The 25305-nt window shown below is 35.6% G+C and overlaps 1 protein-coding gene across 1 annotated transcript in view; it reads left to right on the top strand.

Moving 5' to 3' along the window:
- Positions 1–3843: 3843 nt before the first annotated feature.
- LOC149946020 (ATP-binding cassette sub-family C member 1-like) overlaps positions 3844–25305 on the top strand; it is a 65425-nt gene continuing 43963 nt past the window's right edge. The window contains exons 1-12 of the mRNA XM_090171603.1: positions 3844–3933; positions 8556–8732; positions 10134–10247; positions 10796–10933; positions 14956–15099; positions 15431–15489; positions 15824–15952; positions 16911–17102; positions 17886–18060; positions 19596–19850; positions 21610–21813; positions 23304–23450. Of these exons, the coding sequence (XP_090027729.1) occupies positions 3892–3933; positions 8556–8732; positions 10134–10247; positions 10796–10933; positions 14956–15099; positions 15431–15489; positions 15824–15952; positions 16911–17102; positions 17886–18060; positions 19596–19850; positions 21610–21813; positions 23304–23450 (1776 nt within the window). The 5' untranslated portion in view covers positions 3844–3891. The remainder of the gene's footprint in view (positions 3934–8555; positions 8733–10133; positions 10248–10795; positions 10934–14955; positions 15100–15430; positions 15490–15823; positions 15953–16910; positions 17103–17885; positions 18061–19595; positions 19851–21609; positions 21814–23303; positions 23451–25305) is intronic.

The raw sequence follows: 25305 nt of genomic DNA, 5'->3' as shown, positions 1-25305 counted from the left end.
ACGAAGATCGACGTAATTACCCATGATATAAATAAAATACATTTCCAAAGACGTATTTTCAATGTAAATCGTATTATACAGCCTGTACTCGAAAAATATATAAATAAAAACTTATAATTTGTACACACTCTGCTCTTTTTTTTTCAAAACACTTTTAGCGATGACCACCCGCTATTTTACGGTACCATTTTACAACCCTTAGGGGCCCTAAGACAGCGACAGTGTTTGAAAATACGGTGGAAAAGTGTTTGTCGGTGAAAACCCATTGAACTATTTATTACCAACTCGAAAGACAGGGGCCCGACATTCACTATGACGGATAGGTTTTGACGGACCTATTTAATGGTTTATCGCTGTTTGCATAACATCGTGCCAGTCCACACCACCTGCCGAATAGGGCGATAAATCATCTAACCTATTGACCTAAAATGGGGGTTACCACCTAGGTTTTATGAGGGGTTATAACATCGTAAATCATCTAACCTATTGACCTCGTAAATCAGCTAACCTTTTGACCTACCGAAAATGCACGCAAAATGGGGGGAAAGGGGGGAATGCTTACCCCCACAGGGGCCCGTTTCACTCCCGTTTCCCCCGCCCGCGGGGCCCCTTATCTCTAATATTTTTTCACCGGTAGGTGCTAGAAACAACATTTCAATGAGATAGTAGTATAGAGTGCTGTTAAAAATGTTCAAAGAAATTGGTTTCATTGGAAAAGAACACTTTCACTAAGATATGAGCTGATGAGTTTGCTCACTTTTCCGCGCTATCAAGTGATCACAATGCTATTACCTAAATATTCCGTTAATTTGTTTTTAAAATGTTTCTCAGTCCAATTATTTGCATGATTGGCAAGTAGGAATTAAATTGACTGTAAAGCTCCGGAACAAAAAATTGACAGAGATCGGTAGATTCTACAAGATAAGTACAATTCTTTTGAAATGCTTCGGTCAGGTCATTTTTCAATGGTCTTACCGGATGTCCTTTCACTTTCTCTCTCCCGAAAGCCGTGTGGCATACTGTATGGTATCTTGCCTCTTCAGCAACGAGGTCTATTGTGGAACACACTCTACGGTAAACTGCCTCGCCCCATTGATCTTGACGATCCCTACACTTAATTTCAATCGACTCTTATTTCAAGAGTTGCTTCCAGTCGTGCTGAATGAGTTCGTGAATTAGTTTTTTTATTTTCACACTTTTTTGTGCCAAATAGGCAGTCCTCCTTAAAATTGAAAGTTAGGGGTGTTGTTACTACTCTTGTTACAATGTTTTTCACTTTCCTTGACCTTTAAAAATTGAGCTATTTTTTATTTATATAAGTACGGCGACAATTAGAGTGTACACTGATTGAGTCTAACGTATTTAAGTTTTGCGAGTTAAAATCTCGTCTACTTTTGTTAGCACTGATAATACATTGAATGTCTTTTTTAGTGACTTTAATAAGATCGTCACCTACCAGAGGTTCCTTACATAATATACACGACGCAGCCATGCTTAGTCATTTGCGAAAAATCAGTATTTATTACCACAAAATGTATAATTTATACGATCGACTTTGTATAGAATACTGGCATTGGAAGTCTTTTTCATAACTCATGGTTTTACGCCGTACTCAAATGCTAGCTAGCTATTATAACTTTTAGTTAAATATGATTAAAAGTGATAATTCAAGACAAAGAACACGATAGGTTTAGTTTAAAGTGACTTTTGTTTTGCGTGACTCAACGTAAACGGAATGTCCTACTAGCACTCTATTGAATGACCGTGGATCAATTTCCCCGCGAACTTGGAAAAAGTACTAGTGACTTTATAGGGATTCATTCGATGATGCTAGTATCCCAAATTGCCGTACATTACATCAACGATCTCTCAAATAAAGCCTTAAAGGTATAGTTTATTATAAATAAATATTGATTAATAAAATGTGGTATTTAGAAAAATAAATTACATCATGTCGCACAGAATAATAAAAATAATAATTTCGTTTTCACTAGATCAATATATATATATAAATATTAAACTATATATATTGATGTTTAATGAACAAAATAAATAATGCTGTTATATAAAATTGGTTTTGAAAAATGTGATTATCAATTTTGCAGAATTAAAATTATATCCCCGCTGGATGGTGCTATATACCATTCGATTTGAATTTGCAGGTTATACAACATTCTTCTTGATCACAAACGTGTTATACCGAGCCATTGTTGAACAATTGTCGAAAAACATATGACTATATTAATAACTGCCCAGTAGGAGTCTCTTTTTACGCTGTTATAGCTTCAAATGTTATTCCTCAAACCTGTGTTCCAAGGCTTTTGCTATATAGCGTTACATATACATTGCCACTTGTAGTACTTTTATAGCAAATACCTGTATATCTTGGCGATAATTCTTGTACGTTCTGACGCATGTGGCACTTTTTCGGTACTGATAGAATTTAATCTCACTGGAAACTATAATAATTTCAGGTCAGCCGTTTCAAAACAATAATTTATTACTAATTAATTAATTAACTAATTAACCAATTACTTGTCCTTAACCACTTTGTGGTTTTATTTTAAGTAAATCGCCATAGACACGGTTTAAGCTTATTTATTGCAATTATTTATTCATAATCTACAATCAAAGATTATGAAGATACGCACTGCGGTTTTAAGTAATGGCTTAACTAACTGCACTCGATGACCTCTTTTTGTGTTAGGTAAAAGGACTAGAAGTTCACGAATCGGTCATGAGTAGGTTATCAATATGTATATGTATATAAATATATCGTTATAAATAAATATATCAATCGAGTTGGGTTGATGCGTGAATGATTTTTATGCAAAGAGTTTGTATTTTTGAACTTTCCTACAATCTAGAACGTTACTATAGGGCTCGGCGTTCGGATAAGAAATTTTTCGTTCATTTCTTATATATCCATATCCAAAAATTATCCGAATAAAAACTTATTCTTGTCGCGAATAATATCCATAAATAAACAGTCAATCGATTTTTTTTATGATTAATTGAAATTTTGGCGGCTACTTTATCCGAGCTCTGAGAACGTAAGTTTTCTGTAACAGCAGATGTGAATTTTTAAAACGACAAGTTTAATATATTTGTTCCCAAAAGAGCTTAGCTTAAGTATTAAAAAAAATCAATAACAGCCTAGATAGCGTTGCACTAATACATGTTAAATAAAAACTTGTCGAGGTTAACGGTAATAGTTATGATGTAGGGAGCTGTTGGCTCGCGTGGTATGAAGGGCTTGCTTCATAAATATTGTTATAATTTCTTATTAAAGTAAAATTGATCTTAAAAACTATCCGTTTACTTTTCTTTAATAAATGTTTGCGTTTTTTTAACAACATCTATCACTGAATGTCATTGGGCAAAGCCTGATATGATAAGAGAAGTGGTTATGTACTTGAAAATGACTGCATTTGTTGAAAATGGATAAGAAATCAACTAAAAAATAGAAAGATCTAATTCAACATTATGCGACTCACTTTCAATAACCCTGATTGTGTAATTGAAATAACCGTTGATAGCTATAGGTTTTCTATTTACTGCGAATTCTAAGCTTTCAAATAAATATCGGAAGATAACTTCACTGATCCCTTGAAGTTCCCTCTACACGGATATCGTGGAAACACGTACAATACATGTGTTGTTTACAGGATAATGAATTGGCACTTCGACAAGTTCTCCGTCGACGCTTTCGCAAGGCTTGCGCTAGAGTGATCGCTATGTTAACCGTTGTATGAAAAAAATTGGCAAAATATTTGTCTAATCGTTATACTAACGTATTTTGGATTTTAAGCAGATGTAATGCCAAATAATACTTAATTTAAATACTTGATTTGATCATTTTCTGAATATAAGCACGTGCGAAATAAAATAATGTTGGATACTTTGAACAGTTGGTGTGAATCACCATTTTGGGTAAGTTCTCAATTGTTTTCTTCAGCGTTTATTCGTAAAGATTTCATATGTATTAAGGCACAAAATAATATTGAGGATGAACAAATAATTCAGAAAGTATTTTTTTTTAATTTGTGTTGGTGGTGATCTGCTTCTTACGTGTTAAGATCGTTACATCATCTGGATTATGAAGACCCCTTTAAATAATAAATCTGAAATTTAATTGGCAATCAGTAGATCTTTTTAAAACGGACATTATTATTAAAACGCCAAACCGCCCGAAGAAATAATCTAAACCGATTTGGTGTTTTAGAAAGTACATTCACGCGCCAGACGGCGATGAAATAAATTATCCATACAGATGGACGGTTAAGATAGCCATTCACAAAGATATTAAAAATAAGTGATCCGTGTATTTGTGGTTTTAATTAGAAAATAATTGGATTTACTTTGAGTAAGTTACCGAATTGAAAATTTTTCCAGAATTTAAATCCAAATATATAGTTGATTAAGGTGATCTTAAAAGGTAATGTTAACAAGAAGAAACCACTAACGGATTTTGAATTATGATGGTAATAGAACCGTGAATTTTAATAAGAAAAAACGCAGTACTTCATCGGTAACAAAATCTATCTTTCAGCTCTAAAATAAATTAGTATCTGGAAAAAAACCTGAAGGTTAAAATTCGCAAGGTCCTCTGCCCAACACTGCGTCCTAAAATCTCAGCCCATGAACGTAGTGAAATCTAACCATGGGTTCAATAATAATTTTGAATATTCAAATTATTCAGCTAAATAAAAATAACATTGAATATGTATTCAGATTATTCAGCTAAATAAAAATAATATTGAATATGTATTCAGATTATTCAGCTAAATAAAAATAACATTGAATATGTATTCAAATTATTCAGCTAAATAAATATAGTGGGAGTTATGACAAGCTTTTCTTATTTTATGAGAATGTATAGAGTGTTGTCGTCTGAAACCCTGCGACGTTACCATCGTAATTTGCCTATTGATAAAAAACGGTAACTGTCATGGCGGCCACTATTAACAATACAGCTGTGACGTTACAAGTTTTCAAAATCGTATCAGACGACAACACTCTATATTAAATAAAAATCGAAAATACTATTTTAAATTGAAACGTGACGAAGCGTTCTATGGTTTAGGTCTAAATCGTGATGATAAAACATTTGTAGATATAGCGGATACACGAAACCACGGAAAAAACAGGTTCTGTTTGGACGCAATTAAAATATTTGATAAAATATTGTGGTGGGGCTAAAGTTTTTAATCGTCAACTCGACGACGGTTAGACACTGAGACTTATCCTTTGGAACGCCACAATAGGAAGCAAGTGGAAGGTGGTCACCAATTTTTATGCAAATCGAATAAGTAGTTTTTGCTCTAGAGCGGTCTGCAAGAAGAAGAAAGAAGCAGATGAAAGTTTTTTTGACATTTTGGCTATTTTTGAACTACGTCGCATTATTAGCATAACAGCCTTAGATTTATTGTTTTATTGTATGTTTGTCGTATGCACCTGGTTTTTCCAACGGTATATTGCTTGTCTAACTACTGTGAGTGGTTGAGGAGATACAAGGGGCTGAAATTGTCCCTTAGTTGCTTCGGAATAATACTAGCTTGGTCTCGAATAGCTAGTCACTTTCCCGGACCTGACTGTGGGGACTACCGTCCCCTCTGATTTTGATTTTAAAAACAGACGCAAAAAGTTGGGTGCATTACTATTGTCATGGAATTTAATTATTTGGCTGTATCAAGAATTCAATAGTTAATGGAGAAGTTAAGTTAATAGGATTAAGAAACCTGTATTATAAACGGGAAAACGCTGTTATTCGAAAAACTGTCCTAATATTAGTTATAGAATTTCAGACTTTAATTAAAATTATTTGAGAATATTAAACACCATTTCCTAAATATCTTTACACCGCTGAATTTAAATCGAATAGCAAATCACTTACTGACCAAGCAAATGTCGTGTACACCATTTACTGGACGTGATCAGCCCTCGAGCCAAAGACCCAAAATAAAATATTTGCGAATTTCAATTTTTTTTAAAGAAGGGGAAATCAGATATGATAGATGGCGTTGTTTATCGCCCAATTATTCAAAATGGCAGAACAGACTTATGGTAAACCACACTTAAAACAAGAAATTTAGGTCCAGATTAAGATTGTCGTCATTTAAAGCGATTTCTTTCTTAAGGCCTTTGCAAGTCTTAATATAGCCCTATACAGGGTGTTTCAAAAGGTTATGCAAAATTTTAAGGAGTTGTAGAGGGTGAGTTGAGAAGTATGCCTGTTTTTTTCCAAATTACCCTACGATGAGTTAAAAGAGCGCCAGAGATCTTCAAAGTGTGGCCTACTAGCCCCCGGGAGGTTGGCTGCAGCAAGCCTAAAACCAAGCAGCAGGAAAATGCGAACATTAAGGTTTGGGTTCGTGTGATAGGTAAAAAAGGACTTTGTAAATAAATCGACGTAAGCAGCGTAAAAAAGTAAACTTGAACAGTATTTAAAGTCCCTGCTGCTTAGTTTTGCGCTTGAGGTGGCCTACTTCCAGGGGCTAGTAGGCCACACTTGGAACCTCACGGTCGCGCTCTTTAAACTCATCGTAGGAATGGGGGGAAAACACAGGCATACTTCACCCCCTACAACTCCTTAAATCTTTGCATTATCTTTTGTAACACCCTGTATATTCTTCAGGCTAGTCTTAAATCATACACGCTAAGATGGAAATTAAATAATATCTAATAAAGTATTTCCCTAAATTTAACGGAGAAAATAGACAAAGGAGGTTCAGTTATTAACAAGTTGGCAAGCCAAAATATACCTCTCCTCGGTAGAATTGTCCCTAGTGGTATTAATTTCTCGAGATAACCCTTAAAGATATATCTCCGCAATTTAGAGTTATTTGTTAAAAATATTAACCCATTTCTATCCCGCCCGGTATAAAATTTTAATTATAATTAAAATAATTGAGACGAAACGACCAATTTTAATTTATTCAGAATATCATAAGTTAAGTAGTTACAACAGTAAGTTAGACGTACTATAACAATGCACAATTGAATTAAACCCTTTTACAGAACAAGTTTATCAGTTAAATATAATACGAAGCAAATTTTAATGAAAGAAATATCTACAGAGGCTTTTTGGAATTACTCGCTTACGAAATACTTGCCGCATCTTTAACGCTAATTTTATTTCAACACTCGCCCTTGATGAAGATACCGTAGATATCTGGTAGTGGACGACTCGTTCACTTCCTGTTGACGTTGTGACGCATACCACATGAAAAAGACCAATGCCGTCCAATTTCCAATATCATATAATGACTCGCACACCCAAGAAATCATTGACTGCGTTAGAAATCGTAGATATCCAAATATCCACACCAAATGTATTTACAAGAAGCAAAAACCTTACCATCAACAAAGCACAGAGAGCCACTTGACTAACCGCCACCTCTTAAAGCAATTAACGTTAAATTATCTCCTTTGAATTAACAGAACTATATATAGGTCGTTAAGAAAGTGGACCACCCACAGGGTCTACCCTTTAACCCTCTAATCTCGGCTGACTGCGCTAAAACAAGATTTAACCTTTAAAAAATACCAGATTAGGCCTTCATAAATTCATTAATAAAAAAAGACTTTATTACCTATTATGCTTACGATGACTGTCTTAATTTCAGTGAATCTAAGCAGCTATCGGTGGTTCTGTGGTAGAGCGCTCGACTGCCAAGCCGAATGGTCTGGGTTCGAAACTTGGGTGGCGCATTTGTTTTTAATCAATAGAGAAACGCTAAATTAGAATTTCTTCGATGCAATAATTTCAATTTCAATTCTATTTCAATTAAACCAAAATTTCGTACTCTATTAAATACGCTTCCGATAAAGCTGAAGGTCTAATTTTCAATAAGGCGTAACAAGTGTCGGTGGTTCTGTGGTAGAACGTCCGCCTGTCAATCAGGAGGTCTCGGGTTCAAATCCCACCCGATGCGATCGCAAACTGATACTAAGACGAATACCGTGTACAACTAGTGGAAACCCTGCCATTGGACGTTGAGAGGTAGCATTACACTCAGCACTCGGTCCGTCCCAAAGTCATTAAGAAGAAGTTGGAGAGAAAACGCCCATATAAACACAACAGACTCAACATGCACATCCATCAGAACACAAACACAACAAATTCAACACTCACAACCTACGCATAAACATTACAAAAACCGTAATACACCAAACCGTCACGACGGTGAGCGAAAAAACACCAACCAAACCGCAAATGCATCCGTTAACGCTCACCGTCACACGGTGGTTTTGCCAACCCTTTGAGAAACTGCGTAAGCAGTGATTACACTTTGCACTTAAAATGCGAACGCGTTCGCAGTCCTGACAGACAGACCCACCCACAGACCCACCCACAGACCCACAGACAGACACGGTCGTTGTATAACCCCTCCTAGGGGACTTTGTCCCCTCGGAGAGGTAAAAAGGACCTAACTTGTAAACGCCATCTTACAGCTCTTAAAAAATTGAATATGTTGATTTTAAGAAACCGGCGCTAAAAATTCCGTGTTACATATTGATGCTAACCGACATTTTTATATTATCTTATGAAGGATTCGAATTTGACATGGTATACGGATAGTCCAGAATTTACGCCGTGTTTTCTTAACACAGTGTTGGTGTGGATCCCCTGCGCCGTTGTCTTGCTGTTTGCGCCGATACAAATCATTCTCTTATTGCAGTCAAAAGCACGTACCATCAGCTGGACAAAATTATACTCGGCAAAAATTGTATGTATGCAGTTTTTTTTAAATACCCATTTATAGATTTAAACAATCATGCAGAAATATCTTTCATTACAGTACAATTTATAGTTTGGACGTTAAATTATTTTTTCGTAGAAAATCAGAATAGATCCTAAGACTGTGAAAATAAAAAGAAAGGGGATTAAAGAGGTTCTCCCCAGAGTTCTTTGGCTTACTCTTCCATGAGAAAGTGTTGAAGTTAACGGTAATAGCATAAGTAACATAATAACAATAAGTATGACAAATAACGAGATTTACAACCAACCTGATTTTCAAAGTTGTTGCGTAATCAAGATGTTTTCTCAGCACAGAGCCCTCTAGTGTCTAAAATACGCGAGACTTCCGCTAAGCCAAAATATCCGGTTTCCGATAGATAGGCGTAATATTTGGCTAAAATGATAAAAATTTAAACGTTTTTCTCGGCACCACGAGCCCATGTTTTTTTATCACGCATGATTCGCACGTGGGCTTCAAAACAAGCCTCTCGCGACTCCAGAACGTGCTCTCCGATATTAGCTTAAATTTTAATCAAAAATTAGTCATCCAAAACGGTAAGTCGCGAGTCCAAGTCACAGCTTGAAGAGAGTATCAGTGCCGGAAAAAGGTTCGGTTAGAAAACTAGCATTAAAGCAATAGGAAGTGTCATACTTATTGTATTATGTTACTTATGGTAATAGAAAGCGTAGGAAGTTATCTGCTCATGTGTCGTGAAGGGCTAGCAATGATTAAAAGGTATTAAAACTGAGCTAGATGACTTGATGGTGCCTAGCTGTTTATTATTAAAGGGAAAATAACCTTCAATGCAATCCCCTTCATTTTTTTAAATTACCCTGTACAGTGGCGCCAAACATTTTTAAAGTAAAAGGCAAGAACGGCCAGAGCTGCAAACGTTGGTGTTCCACACCAAATACGTGAGGTTATATTCCCTTTAATGAAGAGTAAGTCAATTTCTTCTAATACAATTGAGATAATTTAACACAACTTTTATAATTGAAACTTTATCTTCAAATCTTCTGTTAGCTTTTCTAAGCTTTTAGTATACTGGACCATATTTTGAAAACACCCAACTTGAAACACGTTTTAAATACCTTTTACACTCCAAAAAGCCTTGCTGTTGAATGTTTTAAATAGCTTAGTTATTTTCATGATATTTGAATCTTCGTTGTAAACAGAAAAAAGTCTTTTCTAGGAATCATATTTTTTTATATTTTTAAAATTTTTGTTTAACGCGTATTAGTAATTTATAGTTCAATCACCAAAGGCACTAGTAATATAACGCTATATACACCAATCGAAATGCGGGCTTTTTTCAAACATATATACTGTCCATAAATGAATGATTTTTTTGAGAATATTTATTTTACCGTTTTTTCTTTGGAATTTCAGATAATCGTTTTTATTTTGAACGTTCTATGTTCAGTGGATTTCGTAAACTCTTTATATGAAGGGACTGGTTCTTACATCCGAACATTTGGATCTATTTTAAAATTTGGAACATACGTAAGTTTAAATAAAAAATATCACAAGCGTTCTCATTCTTAAGTTGAATAAAAATAGCAGTCTGCGAAGGTTTTGTCATTAGGAATCTTAAATTAATCGTAACAGGACTTTTGAGAATAACATCATATTCTAGGACTGAATAACAAGCGTTTGTGAAAACGAATGAAAAACGATTTTTAATTTGGGAAATTACAGTTTTTTTTCACGTAGCCTACATGTAATTGTGTTTCGGAAAATGTATTCGTTTATTCTCAAATTTGAAGAGTCAGAAGTTTCTTTGTCATTTTGCATTTGAGTAGTCGTTGATTCTAAAAATAACAAAATAGGACATTTTTTATTAGATAAAAAATGAGGGAAATGATTTATAACATGCAAATTCAAACAATAGAGTATCGGATATGCAAGTTGTTCAAATAAAAACAAATTAAAATCAATTTTGAAAGCAGAAAAATTCATAAACAAACCACCCAATCACTTACAAGGGCTGGAAACCACTTATTGGGAATTTTTTTTTGTTCATTTGATCCGATTCTATTTTTGTCATTAAGGTACTGGTCATTTTGTATTTATTGCTGGAGAGAAGCCGTTCTCTTCAACCTTCCAGTTTGCTCCTCTTTTATTGGTTTATTTCGACAATTTCGGAAACTGTCACCATCAGATGGCGCATAAAAAGCGCGATTGCAGAGGTGAGTTCTTAATCTCTTTTGGAAATAACGATATTTGATTGGTTAATAACATTTGATTATCTTATAAAACTGTTCAAAATATTATATTTAAACTATTATCATTTCTCGAATCAAGGTCATCACTGCGCATGTGTTCGCATTCGATTGACTAGGAAAAACCAGTTCACCTTTAGTAAGAATCGTTTCCTGCGCCCTTTGCGTCACTTTCCACTACTATCGATCTGATTCGATTATTTTCGGCAGGTTACATTTATCCCGTTATCACTATGGTGTCAAAATATTGCTCTATTGATTAGGGAAATTTCCTACTGTAACTGTTCAAAATATCTTCGGTCGTTAGGAATTTTGCCAGAATTTATTTTTCTCGTGACCGCTTCATATTTAAGAATTGTAATCGCTCTACGTCAAACGATTCTGTAACTACTTATTTTTTTAAATTCGGGTCGAATTTGATAAACCGGCTCTTGTAACCCATAAGGGTGGTGGTGCACTGGGAGATGTTAGCTCTGCTCAAGTGGTCCTATCTCCACCTCCGACTTCAGTCAGGTATGGGCTGGAAAATGGGTTTCGGCTCAGGCTAACGGAGAGGATCCGGGAAAACTGGCTGCCTCGGAGGATTGGGTAGCCTACTGTGGGGCGGCGGGTCTCCGTATGAGGGCACGTTGGTCCTGTTTCCCGGCTTTTTGGGGCAACACCGGGTGTCCGGTGCCAGCTGTGCCGGGTTCTGTGGACAGCTGTGTGCCCGTCGTTCCCCTTTAGGAGCTCGTTCTGAAGGGTGTGACTCTCTACCTACGTAGGTAGGGTGTCAGCTGGAGTTGCTATAGCATCCACTCTCTACATCACAGCTGTGCACGAAGTGGAAGCTGGTCGCCCCATTGTTGCACCTCTTGTCTTGAAGAGTGGCTTGCATAGAGCTTGGAGGAGAGAAGTATTCTGGAGTGGAAAAGTCGGGCGCCACCTGCGGCTTTGTAAAATTCCCATCATGCTCTTTTTGGTCGGACGTCATCAAGCCAGAATGATGGCAGATAAAGCTGACGTCCGACCAAAAACCGGTTTAACCGGGGTAGTCTGGGTAATTCTAACAGCAATAGGTGGGAAAGGACGTTAATGCTATGGGATTTTCCACTCCAGAATACTTCCCTCCTCCAAGCATAGAGGGTGAGACCATCAGTAGTAGGGTACTACTACCCATGCTTGATTAGTCATCTGTCCGGGCTTGAGGCATTCTGATGAGACCACCGGTGTCGTAGGCTGTTGATTCGCTTGGAGTACCGATATACAGGGTCTTTTTTTTTTGCTCGGAAAAGTGTTTTTTTTCAAAAACTATTTATAGTACCGATTTCAAATTTGGAAGGTCAATTCTCTATACCGGGGGACATCAGTTTGAGAAATTTGAGCGTTTTCGGAAAACTTTGGGAGATTATTATCAGTGTTAGATAATATTTCGAACAATGCCTCGTTATTCAGTAGCTGAGCGTACCGAGATAGTTGCCATTTACTATGGAGAAGCAGCGCAAAACCTTAGAAGAGTGACTGAAATCTTCGCAGAAAGACATCCAAATGGAGCACCATCTGTAAATACAGTAAGACGAGCAATTCACGATTTGTATCAATTTGGTAACTTGCAACCTAGGTTTCGCGGATTGGGTCAACCGGATTTAGACTTCGAGAACAATGTACTCGCGTACTTTGTGGCATATCCTCGTCACAGTTGCGCGTAAGAATCGCTATCACCCATACAGAGCTACGCTCCACCAAGGACTAATTGACGGAGACCATCAAAGACGTTATGAATTTAGCAACTGGTTACTAAATGCTGTCCAAGAAGATAGACAATTTTTGCGCCATGTTTTGTTCTCCGACGAAGCGTCATTTTCTAGAGATGGGCCCTTTGATCATCAAAACAGCCATCTTTGGTCTGACATCAACCCACATTGGGGTTTTGAATATCATCACCAGGTTCAATTTGAACGGGTCAATGTTTGGGTTGGACTTGTTGGAAACCGTTTGATTGGTCCCTTTTTCCTGCCGACGAACCTCAACGGCCAAAGGTATTTACATTTTCTACAGAACGAACTGAGTGACGCAATCGACGACCTTCCATTGGCTGAAAGACGTCAGTTGTGGTTTCAGCAAGATGGCGCCCCTCCGCATTTTTCCCGGCAAGTAACTGAGCACCTCAACAACGAGTTTCCTGAAAGGTGGATAGGGAGAAATGGTCCAGTGCATTGGGCAGCAAGGTCACCTGACCTAACACCGCTGGATTATTTTCTCTGGGGATTCGTTAAAGCAAAGGTATACGCCACGCCCATTGAAACTAGGGAGGAACTCATTAGACGAATAATCAGTGCTTGCCGAGACGTCACACCAGAAATGGTAGAGAAAGCGTTTGAGAACTTAATTGTCCGCGCACAAACCTGTGTTGCAGCCAATGGTGATATTATTGAAAATGTTTTGTAAAAATTTATGTGAATAAATATCTGCATTTAAAAACCAAACGTGTACATTTTTTCAAGTGTGAAAACTCTACTACGTTTGTATTAGACTTGTTCCCTTTTCAATTATCGTTTCAAACAATCGTAATTTGGCTTCACCAACTTGTAAATTTTTCAAGCTCGAATTTTCACTGATAAATAAGTTGTTTTTCGTCGAGTGAACAATTTTTAAGGGTTTTCGATGACGGCCTACAACTTTATAATAGAAATTTTTTATCTCGCACCTAGTGGTCGTAAAATAATTTTTCAAAATTGCTGAAAAACATTACCGAAAACGCTCAAATTTCTCAAACTGATGTCCCCCGGTATAGAGAATTGACCTTCCAAATTTGAAATCGGTACTATAAATAGTTATTGAAAAAAAACACTTTTCCGAGCAAAAAAAAAGACCCTGTATAACTTTCTGACCACATGCCCGCCCGTTGAAAAGAGATTCAAGAAGATTAATAATAATAATAAGCTCGGCTAATACCCAAGGCACCACCCTAGGCCTAAGTCTTCGAGCGACTTTTAAAGCCTTTAATTCAGGTGGCCGGGTTAAAATGCGTAGGAGGGTGGTGGCAAGCCCTGCAAGCCACGCGAGCCAACAGCTCCCTACACTAACTATTACCGTTAACCTAAACAAGTTTTTATGGAAGGGAAACCGTAGATCTCGGAGGAAAACCCCTTAAACCAGTGGGGAGAGAACTTGCAAACTCAACGCGGAAGGAGTTCTTCCGAGTTTTCACCCAGTGCCACAAGTTGGGATCGAACGCGGCTCCTCTTGCTGCGAGGCGAAAGTGTCAATTATAGGTGGTTTCTTTTCGCTTGCTACAGGATTTCGGAGTAGGGTAAGAAGAGTAAGGTTATGACGTCATTTTACTCCGGTTTTGTGGTGGCGAATAGTTCGAGTCGGAGTAAAAACTTTTTCCAAAATGGCTGCCTGTGGCCTTTTTTCTTTTAAAATTTTTTAAGCGAACCTCATAATTGACAATCTAATAATCAAATCGAGGATTTGGCCAATAGGGGAGATTAATTAAGCCCATGCCACTTGATACTAATAATTGCTGTTATTTTTTCAATCTGTTTTCGTAAAACTAAAATTAGATCAGACAATTTCTTTAGACTTAATATATCTAACTTATAAAACTGCTCAACATTTATGTACTTTTGTACTACTGTAAAAGACATTCAGGTGCTTTCAGGGCCGTGCAGAGGGGGCGCAAGGGGAGAAAAATCCCCAGGCCCGGGCCATATGGGCCCATGAGGGACTGGTAGGGGCCCGTAGCAGTAGGGCCCTTCGAAGAAGTTCAAGGGGGGGGGGGGTGCAAATCAAGATAACACTTGGGAAACGTTCTCAGGGCTAATGGGGGGTGCAATTTGAAGGGGCCCACGAGTAACTTTGACCTCGGTGCCCAGGATACCTAGTTAAATGAGTTATCAATACAATATTACTTCACTTTTGTGGGTATTACGCAATTTGAAATTGATGGAGTTGAAGGATTTTCACAATTCTTGCATAAAGCTTTTACTGGTTTTGTATTTCAGATCGGGACTCGAGATGACATAGCCTTGACACTTCATACGATTCACTTTCCTTTAATTGTTATCATGTTTGTACTTTCTTGTCTTAACGACAAAGAGGCTGATTACATCTACATGAAACAAGAAAATGGTCAAAACGTATTAAAGGTAGTGGTTTCTCTTAAATAAGTTTAATTTTAATCGCGATTTGTTTAACAAGTCCTTTTTACCTATCTCACGAACCCAAACATTAATGTTCGCATTTCCCTGCTGCTTGGTTTTGTGAATGTTGCAGCCTACTCCCATGGGGTAGTAAGCCTAACTTTTTAAGCTCTCAGGCGCTCTTTTAACTCATCGTAGGGAAATGGGGGGAAAAACTGGCATACTTATCAACTCATCCCCTTAAAAATCCTCTAAATTTTTGCATAACTTTTGAAACACCTTTATTAGATTTATTAAAAGCGTTACATTAACTTTTTGATATACATTATCCCTGTAGCAATCGCCGGAAATAACAGCCTCAGCTTTGTCAAGATTGACCTTTTCGTGGCTTACCGAGTAAGTTCATTCTAATTAAATAAATAAATCTATCAATATTCCACATATTTATACTTTGGAATAATATCTATGTTGAGATGATGCATAGGCATTATGGTCGAATTTAAGCCCGGCACGAGATGCCGGGGTTGAATGTTCCCGCGGGGGTTTCAATCGCGACGGAAGATGATTTGGGATGATTTCATTTCCTTAGCGGGAAGGAGCTAACTCTTCGGGCTTGAGAAGGATGGGCAGCTGCGCTTAGAACCGATTCAACGTAGCAATTAACCCTATGTTTAAAAATACGCGTAATTTAAATAAATATCCCGTTCTCTATTTTATATTCCGGTTTCAGATTTATTTGGAGAGGCTATAAATTGCCCATGGCGTCATCCGAGGTATTCGAACTACTTCACTCGGAGAAAACGCTCACAGTGAGTGAGAAATTTGCGAAATGTTGGAAGTATTCCCCAAACGATCACAGGTATGTACATGTTTATAAATCTATAACTATAAGTCTTAAAGTTTGTCATTTTATTTATTTGTTTGTCATGTTCGTTAAAACTCGAGAACGGTTAGCTCTAGAGTCTAGAGCTTTGAAATTTAAACTCAATGTTCAGGGCGGATTAACAACTTAACGCGCTTAATACCTGACATGGTTATTAATCTAATTCAATTTTATTATTTTACTCATAATTCAATTTTATTTTACTCGACTTTGGACTTTCGCCTCTTTGCTTCCCTTATCCAATTTCCGGCTGGTCTCGGCTTTCATTTTTTTTCCTCGACTTCCACCCCTTTGCTTCCCTTATCTAAATCCGGACCTTTTATATATATTTTTGAAACTCCTCTTTTGAAATCCTTGCGCCCGTCCCGACCTTTAAGTTTTTTGAACGGGTTAGTGTGAAATTCGTAGAAGGGGAGTTAGCGTGAAAGAAAGGGACTTTGTAGAAGGGGAGGTTTAGTTGCGATTTTTAAGTAGTTCGCGTGGTACGTATGTTACGTTTTTGCAACGAGGACTTTTTGCTACCCGTTTTACGATTTTGCTACGCGTGTTGCGTTTTTGCTGCAGCGTTTACCTTTCTTACGTACAAATCAGATCTAATTCATTAAAACTAAGACCCCGGGTGAAGCCGGCTATTAAAGCTAGTATTGAATAAATAAAACCTAAATTACAAAAAGGTGACGGAAGAAACATACTTTTGCGTGATCGTTTGAAATGAGGAAATTTCAAGAGCTACAAGAGTTTTGCCACCTGTAGCCTAATAAGAATGATGTACCGAATGAAATGTTTTAAAACGAAAAACCAAGTGGGAGAAGTGTTTTAATTAAGGTTTAACGGTATTTTGTATCACAAAACAAATCCTTATTAATAAAAAAAATTACTTCATATATTATAAACTGCTAGAATAATTAATATTCATTTATATTAAACGTTTCAGTAGGACTCGTTTAGAAAACGAAATGAAAGATTTGCGTTCTCAAACTAATAACGAGAAAGAAGTCGTTTCAACAGAAACTTATAGTACATTATCATCTTCGTTGTTACGAGCCTTTGGATTTCAGCTTTTTCAAACCATCTTTCTCAGAGTGCTCGCCGTTGCACTGCTTCTTATGAATCCACAATTTATTAGGTATGCCATTATTCTTCATAGATTTAAATAAATATAAATAGTAGAAACGTTTATGAGCTATTAAATTTATCACATATAATTTTTTAATTAAAGCTAGATGATATTTATTAACACTCCTTGAATAGGTTTACAACCAGTACACATAAGGTTAAGTAAAGCACTGCTATATTATCTATGACACGTCATAAGCTTTTGCCGTTTCCTAATTGATGCAGTTTGATAAAAGTTCAGTACGATTAGTGAAGATTTCAGTTTGATATTACTGTCTTAAAATATTTGGGCACAATTGAAAAGTGTTGCAAAAAATTAAGGTTTAAAATATTAATATTTTAAGTGACTTCTTCACCCATCGCTAGCCTATATGGAAGCGGAAACATTAACTGAGAAAAAGAAGTAATTTTAATCAATTTTTTAACATGGTAAAATTAGACCAAGTATATGTTAGGTAACGTAGATTTGAAAATTCAAACTGAAACCTAACATTGACCTAACATGTTTAGCTTTACTATCAAATAATTCAGGCACGAATCAAATGTAAAATTGCAGAATTTACCTCAATAGGTCCTTTAATCTCTTGTTATGAATGGTTGTGTTTAAATAATGTTGAACACTTTCATTTCAAAGTAGTAGTTAGTTGCTTTGGTGGAAACAAGTTGAATATGTTACTGTAATACCTCAAAGCAATTTGTTGGAGTTTCCTCTTTACAGTCACCCAACAAATCGGACACATTCCCAGCTAGCCCATTAAGCTGCTGTGAATTATATATTCTTCCTATTTAACAGAATATTGATCGAGTTCGCATCTAGTGACGATCCTATGTGGAAAGGAATCTTCTACGCTTCTCTCATGTTCCTCGTCAATGTCATCCAGTGTATCATTTCCGAGGCCAGTGTGAAAATAACCACTAAATTAGGATTGCAGTTGAAGTCGGCATTGATGTACACTCTCTACCAAAAGGTAAAAGTGTAATTGAATTTTGTGAAGTAAAGTTCCTTTAATTTATTGCTTGAAGATCTCATTTAATGATAAGAGTAACATAATTTGCTCCATTAATTTATTAAAAACTATAGTAACACATCTAATGAAATTTCAGAAAACAAATCACAACCTCAACATTGTTAAAAATTTAATGAAGTGTAAATTATTTAAATTTAACATTTAGAGGAGAAAATTGCAAACATCAGTAACTAACGAAATACATTCACGAAACAACTAAATAAAACGATGTGTTCGCTTTTCCGTTAAGGAAAGCGACTGCTCCAAGTAAAACATAACCTAATTTCTAGAATTTTTCACGACATTTGAAAGAAGAACATTTCTTTTCTATTTTTAATCTGGATAAATTATAGATCAATGAAATTATGATAAATAAAGTTTGACCGTTATTTTTAAATTTAAGAAAAACTGTGTCAATTGGACAGTGAAAAATAATTTATTTCCCAGAAATAAGTACATTTTATTCCTTAACAAAAAAATTGTATTTTGCTTTAGCTTTTCTTTTTTGGAACCTTTTTTTAGGAGAAAGCTATAGGCATATTTGGTTTGTTGGTTATTGGTTAATTCCATAGGGACTGGAACCGTTTGGTCCTTGGAATTTGGCTTAATCTAAAATGGTTTTTACCACAAAACCGAGATCCTTATTTTTGAAAAAATCTATATATACAGTAAGGAAAACTTTTAAGAAAATTCATCTCGACATACATTGAATGATTAGAAGGTTTTACACTCAAATCAAATTTATTTCAAAAGGTTAGAAAAGTTGAGCTCGGAATTATCATCAAAAACCTAAATGTTTTTGAAATTCCTATACATGATTCGGATTCTACGGCTATAAAGATTTCATCTAGGCGCCATTACAAAACCTGTTATTGAATTTCAAGTACAACTCCAACCTTTAATCAATATACAAGAGGTGATAAACAGTTATGCATATATCGTTGATAGATATTTTAAGTAAAAAAACCATCAGAATCTAAGAAAGAATTGTCAAATAAAAGAGCCGTTTATCAAAATTTGTTATGTACTAAGAACAATAGACCTTTCTAAAAGTAACATTGGCCTTCTTGTTTAGATGTATCAGGCGCGTCACTCGTGACGTAGAAGTGACGTTTCACTATGATAGCCTTTAGACGCTAGCATAATCTCTATTAATTTTGTCTTATTCAACTTGTTAAAAAGTTCCACGCGCGTCTTGATATTTTAGCGTAAATGGGTTCGAGCGATTTCGCGCGTGCCCCCTGAAATAAAAAAAAAATGCGCGAGCCTTTTACGCTAAAATATTAAAGAGCGCGTGAAACATTTTAACAAGTTGAACAAGATACGAATTAAAATTCGACGAGTCGCTCTTTTTATAAAGATCTAACCGTCAAAACTGAACTGAACTCCGAAGTATCTCGTGACGAAAGCGATACTTTAAAACAAGTTCAGCAAGCGTAATGACTTTATAGAAAGGCTAATTCATTCATTTGGAAAATTAATTTTAATGCTTGTAGGTACTTCGTATATCGTATACAAATCAAAGAGATCTAACGACGGGCGAAATATTGAACAGCATGACCTTGGACACATCTAAACTAGACCTGCTTGTGAAAAAACTGAACCAAGTTTGGTCCGCGCCTTTTCAAATAGTCTTCGCCTTCTACTTTTTATGGACTGAGATCGGGATGGCGACCGTAGCCGGGTTTTTTATAATGGCCATTTCTTTATCTCTCAATACGGTAATCGGCAAGAAAATTAAACTTTTGCAGGTAAGTTAATTATAGTTTTAACATGAGAATTCAAATATTTGGTTAGAGACCGTATTAGTGGTGTTGGACATAAGGATATTTTTTGTCTTCAGCCTGACTAGTGAGCCTCTTATCTTAATTTAATTTAGAATTCACTGACTAGTGGGAAGTGGGGATAAAAGTGGGGGTATAAAACAAGAAGGACAGCCAACCTTTTGCTTTACGAGTCTGAATTAAAATATTATTATCTCTTTATTATGACTTTGGCCGATCACAATTTTTCCACGACTTAGAGTTTTTGACTATTTTAAAATATTTTCATTGATAATATCATCAAATGATGCCTTAATTGGAGATAGAAATTTTGAATCAGAACTTGTATGAGGTGCAGTGGACTCTCGCGACTCTTAATTTTCTACAAGCATGTTGTGATTTTTTTAAATAACATGGGATTGATGAATGCTGAATTTATTAGTGTTCGGAATTGTTTATTCATTATCCACAAATTTTCCGATTTATTTAAAAAACGTTGGTAAAAATAATATTATTTTAAATTATTTAATTATGTTTTTTACGCAACCAAGCATTTATTTGAATACAAGTGGTATTTATTTAAATAATTGTTTGTTTTATTTAAATAATAGGCTTATTCACTTTCGATTATTTAAACATTTTACAATTTTTATTCAACTATTGGTTATTTAAATAAATATTATTTAAATATAGCCGAGCTTATTTTATTCATGGATAAAAATTAATCGACTGCCGAGCACTAGAATTTATGATATGCGACATTCGCCATTGTTTATGAATATTTAAGTAAATTTTTGACTAGTCAAATTCACTAGTGAGCCCCCAGATTTCAATTAATTTTAGTATTCAGAGCATTTATTTTACTAGCTAAATGCCGTGACTATTGCCTTATGCCCTACTCTGGTTGTGGAGTACTTTCACCTCGCAGAAAAACCAGCCGGGTTCGATCTCAGCATTCGGCACAGACTGAAAATTTGGAATAACACCTTCTGCGTTGAGTTTGCTAGTTATCTCTTTAAAGGTTACAGGGGTTTTTACCTGAGTTCCTCGGTTTTCACTATCCATAATAACTTTTTGAGGTTAACGGTAATAATTAGTGTAGGGAGCTGCGCGATCACAAAGCATGAAGAGCTTGCCACCACTCTCATTGTAGCCACTTGATTTAAAATTCGCTCGATAACCTTGGCTTTATATGATGCCTCGGGTAATTAGCCTAGCTGATAACATTTTTAAAAGGTCTATACTCAAAGAAAATGGGTCCATCTATTAATGAGATTTCTAACTTATTACAAATATTGTTAAGTCTTTGGTAGAAAAAGCCCCTGTTAATCTTTTATATTTATTTGTTACGAATTATTTTATTAAACTTTCTTTTTCCTTTTTATAAACGGCGTTCAATTTAGAGATTACCCGCTTAATGTTTTAAAATATTTTCTCAGTAAACAAATGATACTTACATTTGTTCGAAACAAATTAGTTTCTTAAATTTCACGAATTGGTTTTACCATAAGTGGTATTAGTTAAATGTTCTAAAATTCCTGAACATTTTACTGTACAAATAATTTAAGATAGATATACCGTTTTAATTATATTTCCATGTAAGAAAATTGTGGAGTCAAATTTATATACACTTATAAAAAAAAACATTAAAGATCCTACAGATTTTTTATGAAACACAATATTTACGTGGGTATTATGTTTATGGACTTGTGTTTTGCCGGAATTTAATGAAACTGTTAATTTCTAGCAAGATTTGATGAAAGTCAAAGACAAACGGATAAAAATATTGAGCGAGGTTCTGAATGGAATCCGGGTCTTGAAAATGTACGCTTGGGAGAAATCATTCGAAGACATCATTTTGGAGTTTCGTCGGAAAGAAACTGTTCTACTGCGGAAACTTTTAAACATTACAGCGGGATTTAAGTCAATCTCCATGTTAACGCCAACATTGGTTTGTATATTTCTTTGAAAATCTTTTAAGAGTAGTTAATTCTTATTTTACTACAGACCAACGATGTCTTTCGTTGTTCTTGTAAAAAACTGGTAAACTTGCTTGATATGTGGAGTAGGATTAGTTGCCCTTCAAATTTTAAAATAATTAAAGTGTCCATAATTAAGTAATCATAATACTTTTTTATGCAAATTGAGTCTGGTTATATACGTATATTTCGCGTTTCCTCAATATCTGATGACGGTAGAACAGTCTGACTTAAACGAGCGATAGTGATCTAGCGAAACAGAAAGTTCAAAGTTGAGGAATATTATAGAATTTGACAGTTTCCCTTTAAAGCTGTCGGGATAGCCAGGACTTATTCTTTAATAATATTAAGAATAATCAGAACTGCATTGTCATCAAATTGTAACAAACGTATCTTCGATTATAAAAGGCCTGCCCGCCTGCAATAATCAAATCTTTACGACCAGGACAGCAATGGCTAAAAAGCTTACCTCTTTCACAACTTTTGCGAGTTTGAGTTACCAGTCACAAAAATATATGATTAAAATAAAGCATTGATCTTTTTAATTAGCATGTTCATTAAGTTTGTGACTCCAGTCAAACTTGAAGTTTTATATTTGGCGAAAGGATCATGCAATGTTATCTAGAATGGCGGAAACCGAGTTAAAATACAATTATCGAATATTAAAGTAGTTAAATGAAGTTCGGATGTATTGAGGCAAACAACGACTAGCGTCCTCCTATTCTCTTTCGGCGCCATGAAAACCGACCTAAAGCACGCGCCAGACGCGCGCCACTCCAATTTAATCTGTACAGGGTGTTTCAAAAGGTTATGCAAAAAATTTAAGGAGTTGTAGGGTGTGAGTTGAGAAGTTTGCCTGTTTTTTCCACATTTTTCTACGATGAGTTAAAAGAGCGCCAGAGAGCTTCGAAATGTGGCCTACTAGCCCCTGGAAGTAGGCTGCAACCAGCACAAATCAAGGAGCAGGGAAATGCGATTTCAGGGGTACGATGAATTTGCGAGAAATCGCGGTTAATCACAACTTTAAATACATTTAAGTTTACTTTTTAAATCTGGTTAACTCGATTTTTTTACAAAGTCCTTTTTTACCAATTAAACGAACGTAAACCTTAATGTTCGCATTTCGCTGCTGCTTGGTTTTGCGCTTGTTTAACTCATCGTAGGAAAATGGGGAAAAAAAAGGCATACTTCTCAACTCACCCCCAACAACTCCTTAAAATTTTTGCTTAACGATTTGAAACACCCTGTATAGCTTGTTTTTGCGCCTTCGGTCGTGTGTTTCTGTGGCTGGGGGAGGTATAAGTGCACCGTTCTAAAAGAAATTCTGGTCAATTTTATAAGGTATAAATATTATTAATGTTAAATCGATACTTGTGAACTTTGTAATCGAAGTGATAATTTAATTAGCGTGGCACTGGTCCTTAACTAAGAAATAATAATTTCAATCTTCTTTTTCTTGTAGGTTAGTGTGTCAAGCTTTGCAATTTACTTACTTACAGATGAGACACATTTCCTGACACCTTCCAAAGCATTTGTGTGTCTCCTTTACTTTTCAATGTTGAAAAAACCATTATCAAATTTGCCAGACGTTATAAGCCAATTTATGATTGTAAGTTTATTCAATATGCAGACTACAATAACCAAATAGGCTACTACCCAAGGCACCACCTTAGGTCTAAGTCATCAAGCGAATTTTAAAGCACCATCTCTCTCCAACTATTTTATCTTTGACCTTGACAACCTCTACGAGCTGTGTCCATTTTTATGGAACCGCGTTTGATATTTTGGTGAAATATACACTTAGGTTGTAATAGTGCGCGTATTCCTATAATCTACAGGTAATTGAAGTATAGTCAATAATTAATGGTCAAGGTGATTAATAAAGCCTGGCAATGGCTTTTTATTTGAGGTAAAATTATTCCTTGGTTGTTAATGTTTAGTGGGTTAAATATGTTAAACGATGGGGTGATTGAGATTAAGATTAATATATACAGCGTGATTGAGACATTGATTAATATATACAGGGTGGTTGAGACAATGACTAATATATACAGTGTGGTTGCGAAAACGCTCTTTTTTGACAAAATTCCTCTGGGGTTATTATAGAAAGTTTATAATGTTAATGTACAAGATTTTTCAAAATGTATTACTGGCCTGTTTTCCAGCGACTTATTATCATGGTGGCGATACATTTTCGTTGTGAAATAAATAATTTAGAACGAAAAATGCATGGCAACCCTGTTAAAATAGCATCTGCTTCACGAAATCTTCCGAAAACCACCGCTTGGGGGAAATAGGACTAACGTCAATTAAAGGAAAAGTCCAGGATAAAATAAACTTAATTTAAAATTAAAGGCCCAGTTTTAATTTTTTTTAAATAATTTTCATTTTGTTTAAAAACTTTCAAATAAAATATATTTACGCTTCTAAAATATATAAAAACAACTAGTACGGTGGCGCCATTTTCGTTTAGAGAGCCGGCTGTGACGAAAGTCCTGAATTTGCTTCTCATTGGCTCCGAAAGTTAGAGTTGACGTCAATTTAAAATTCAATTGCATTGGCTCTGAGCCTCTGAATGGTAGAGTTGCAGCAGACGGCTTTTCAATTAGCGAGTGAGTGTATTTGTTACAATTTTATATGGTACTATTTACAATTAACTCGTTTAATAATTATTATAAAGAGCATTGGAATTATGTGCGCTCACCAATTAAGACGTAGAAGAGTATACAGCTGGTTACGAATCAGAATTTTTCACGCCAATTGAGAGGAAAAGGAGCCTAATTGTTGGTTTTCGGAATATCTGGCATTCTCAAACACGATCGCGAGCAGAGCGCACGCGGAGCGAGCGCGTGCATTGGGCCGTGGTTCTAAATAGGTTTATGGTTGATTGGTCAGCTGATATAATATAGCCAATCGCGTAGTGATTTCGGAAACACGTCATACTACATTAAAAACGACTAATAGGTTCGGAAGTATGTCTGTCCACACAAACGGCATAATAATTTAATTTAATTTTAATTTTTGTATTTAAATTGGCATTTAATTGTATCATATATTATTTTTATCGCTGTTTTAAACGATGCTTTTTCACTATAAATAATAATTTAAGCAAGTTGGACTTTTCCTTTAAGAACCATCTATTATTCTGAACCATAGAACATTACTACACGGAGGGAATATTTAAATAAGCCGCTGTTAATATACTGACGTAACAATGAAAAACAACCTCACTGTACAATAGCATACATGTATTAACTATACAGTACTACGGAAAATTGACCTTAGTTAGTATAGTTCAATCAATAGTGGTACTTGATTTCGGGCCATATTATGCTTTCTGCTACATCTAAAACTTTCAACTTAAAATGGTGGAAGAATAATAATATAGTAAAGCAAAGTACATGAAAGTAAATAATATAGTTTGAACAGTTGGACTTAATTAAATATAATATGCGAATAGGATA

The sequence above is a fragment of the Leiobunum rupestre genome, chromosome 4 (assembly GCF_980474605.1).
Source record: "Leiobunum rupestre chromosome 4, qqLeiRupe1.1.hap1, whole genome shotgun sequence".
NCBI classification, from domain to species: domain Eukaryota; kingdom Metazoa; phylum Arthropoda; class Arachnida; order Opiliones; family Sclerosomatidae; genus Leiobunum; species Leiobunum rupestre.
The sequence above is the reverse complement of the archived record's forward strand: the minus strand, read 5'-3'. Positions and strand labels throughout refer to the sequence as shown.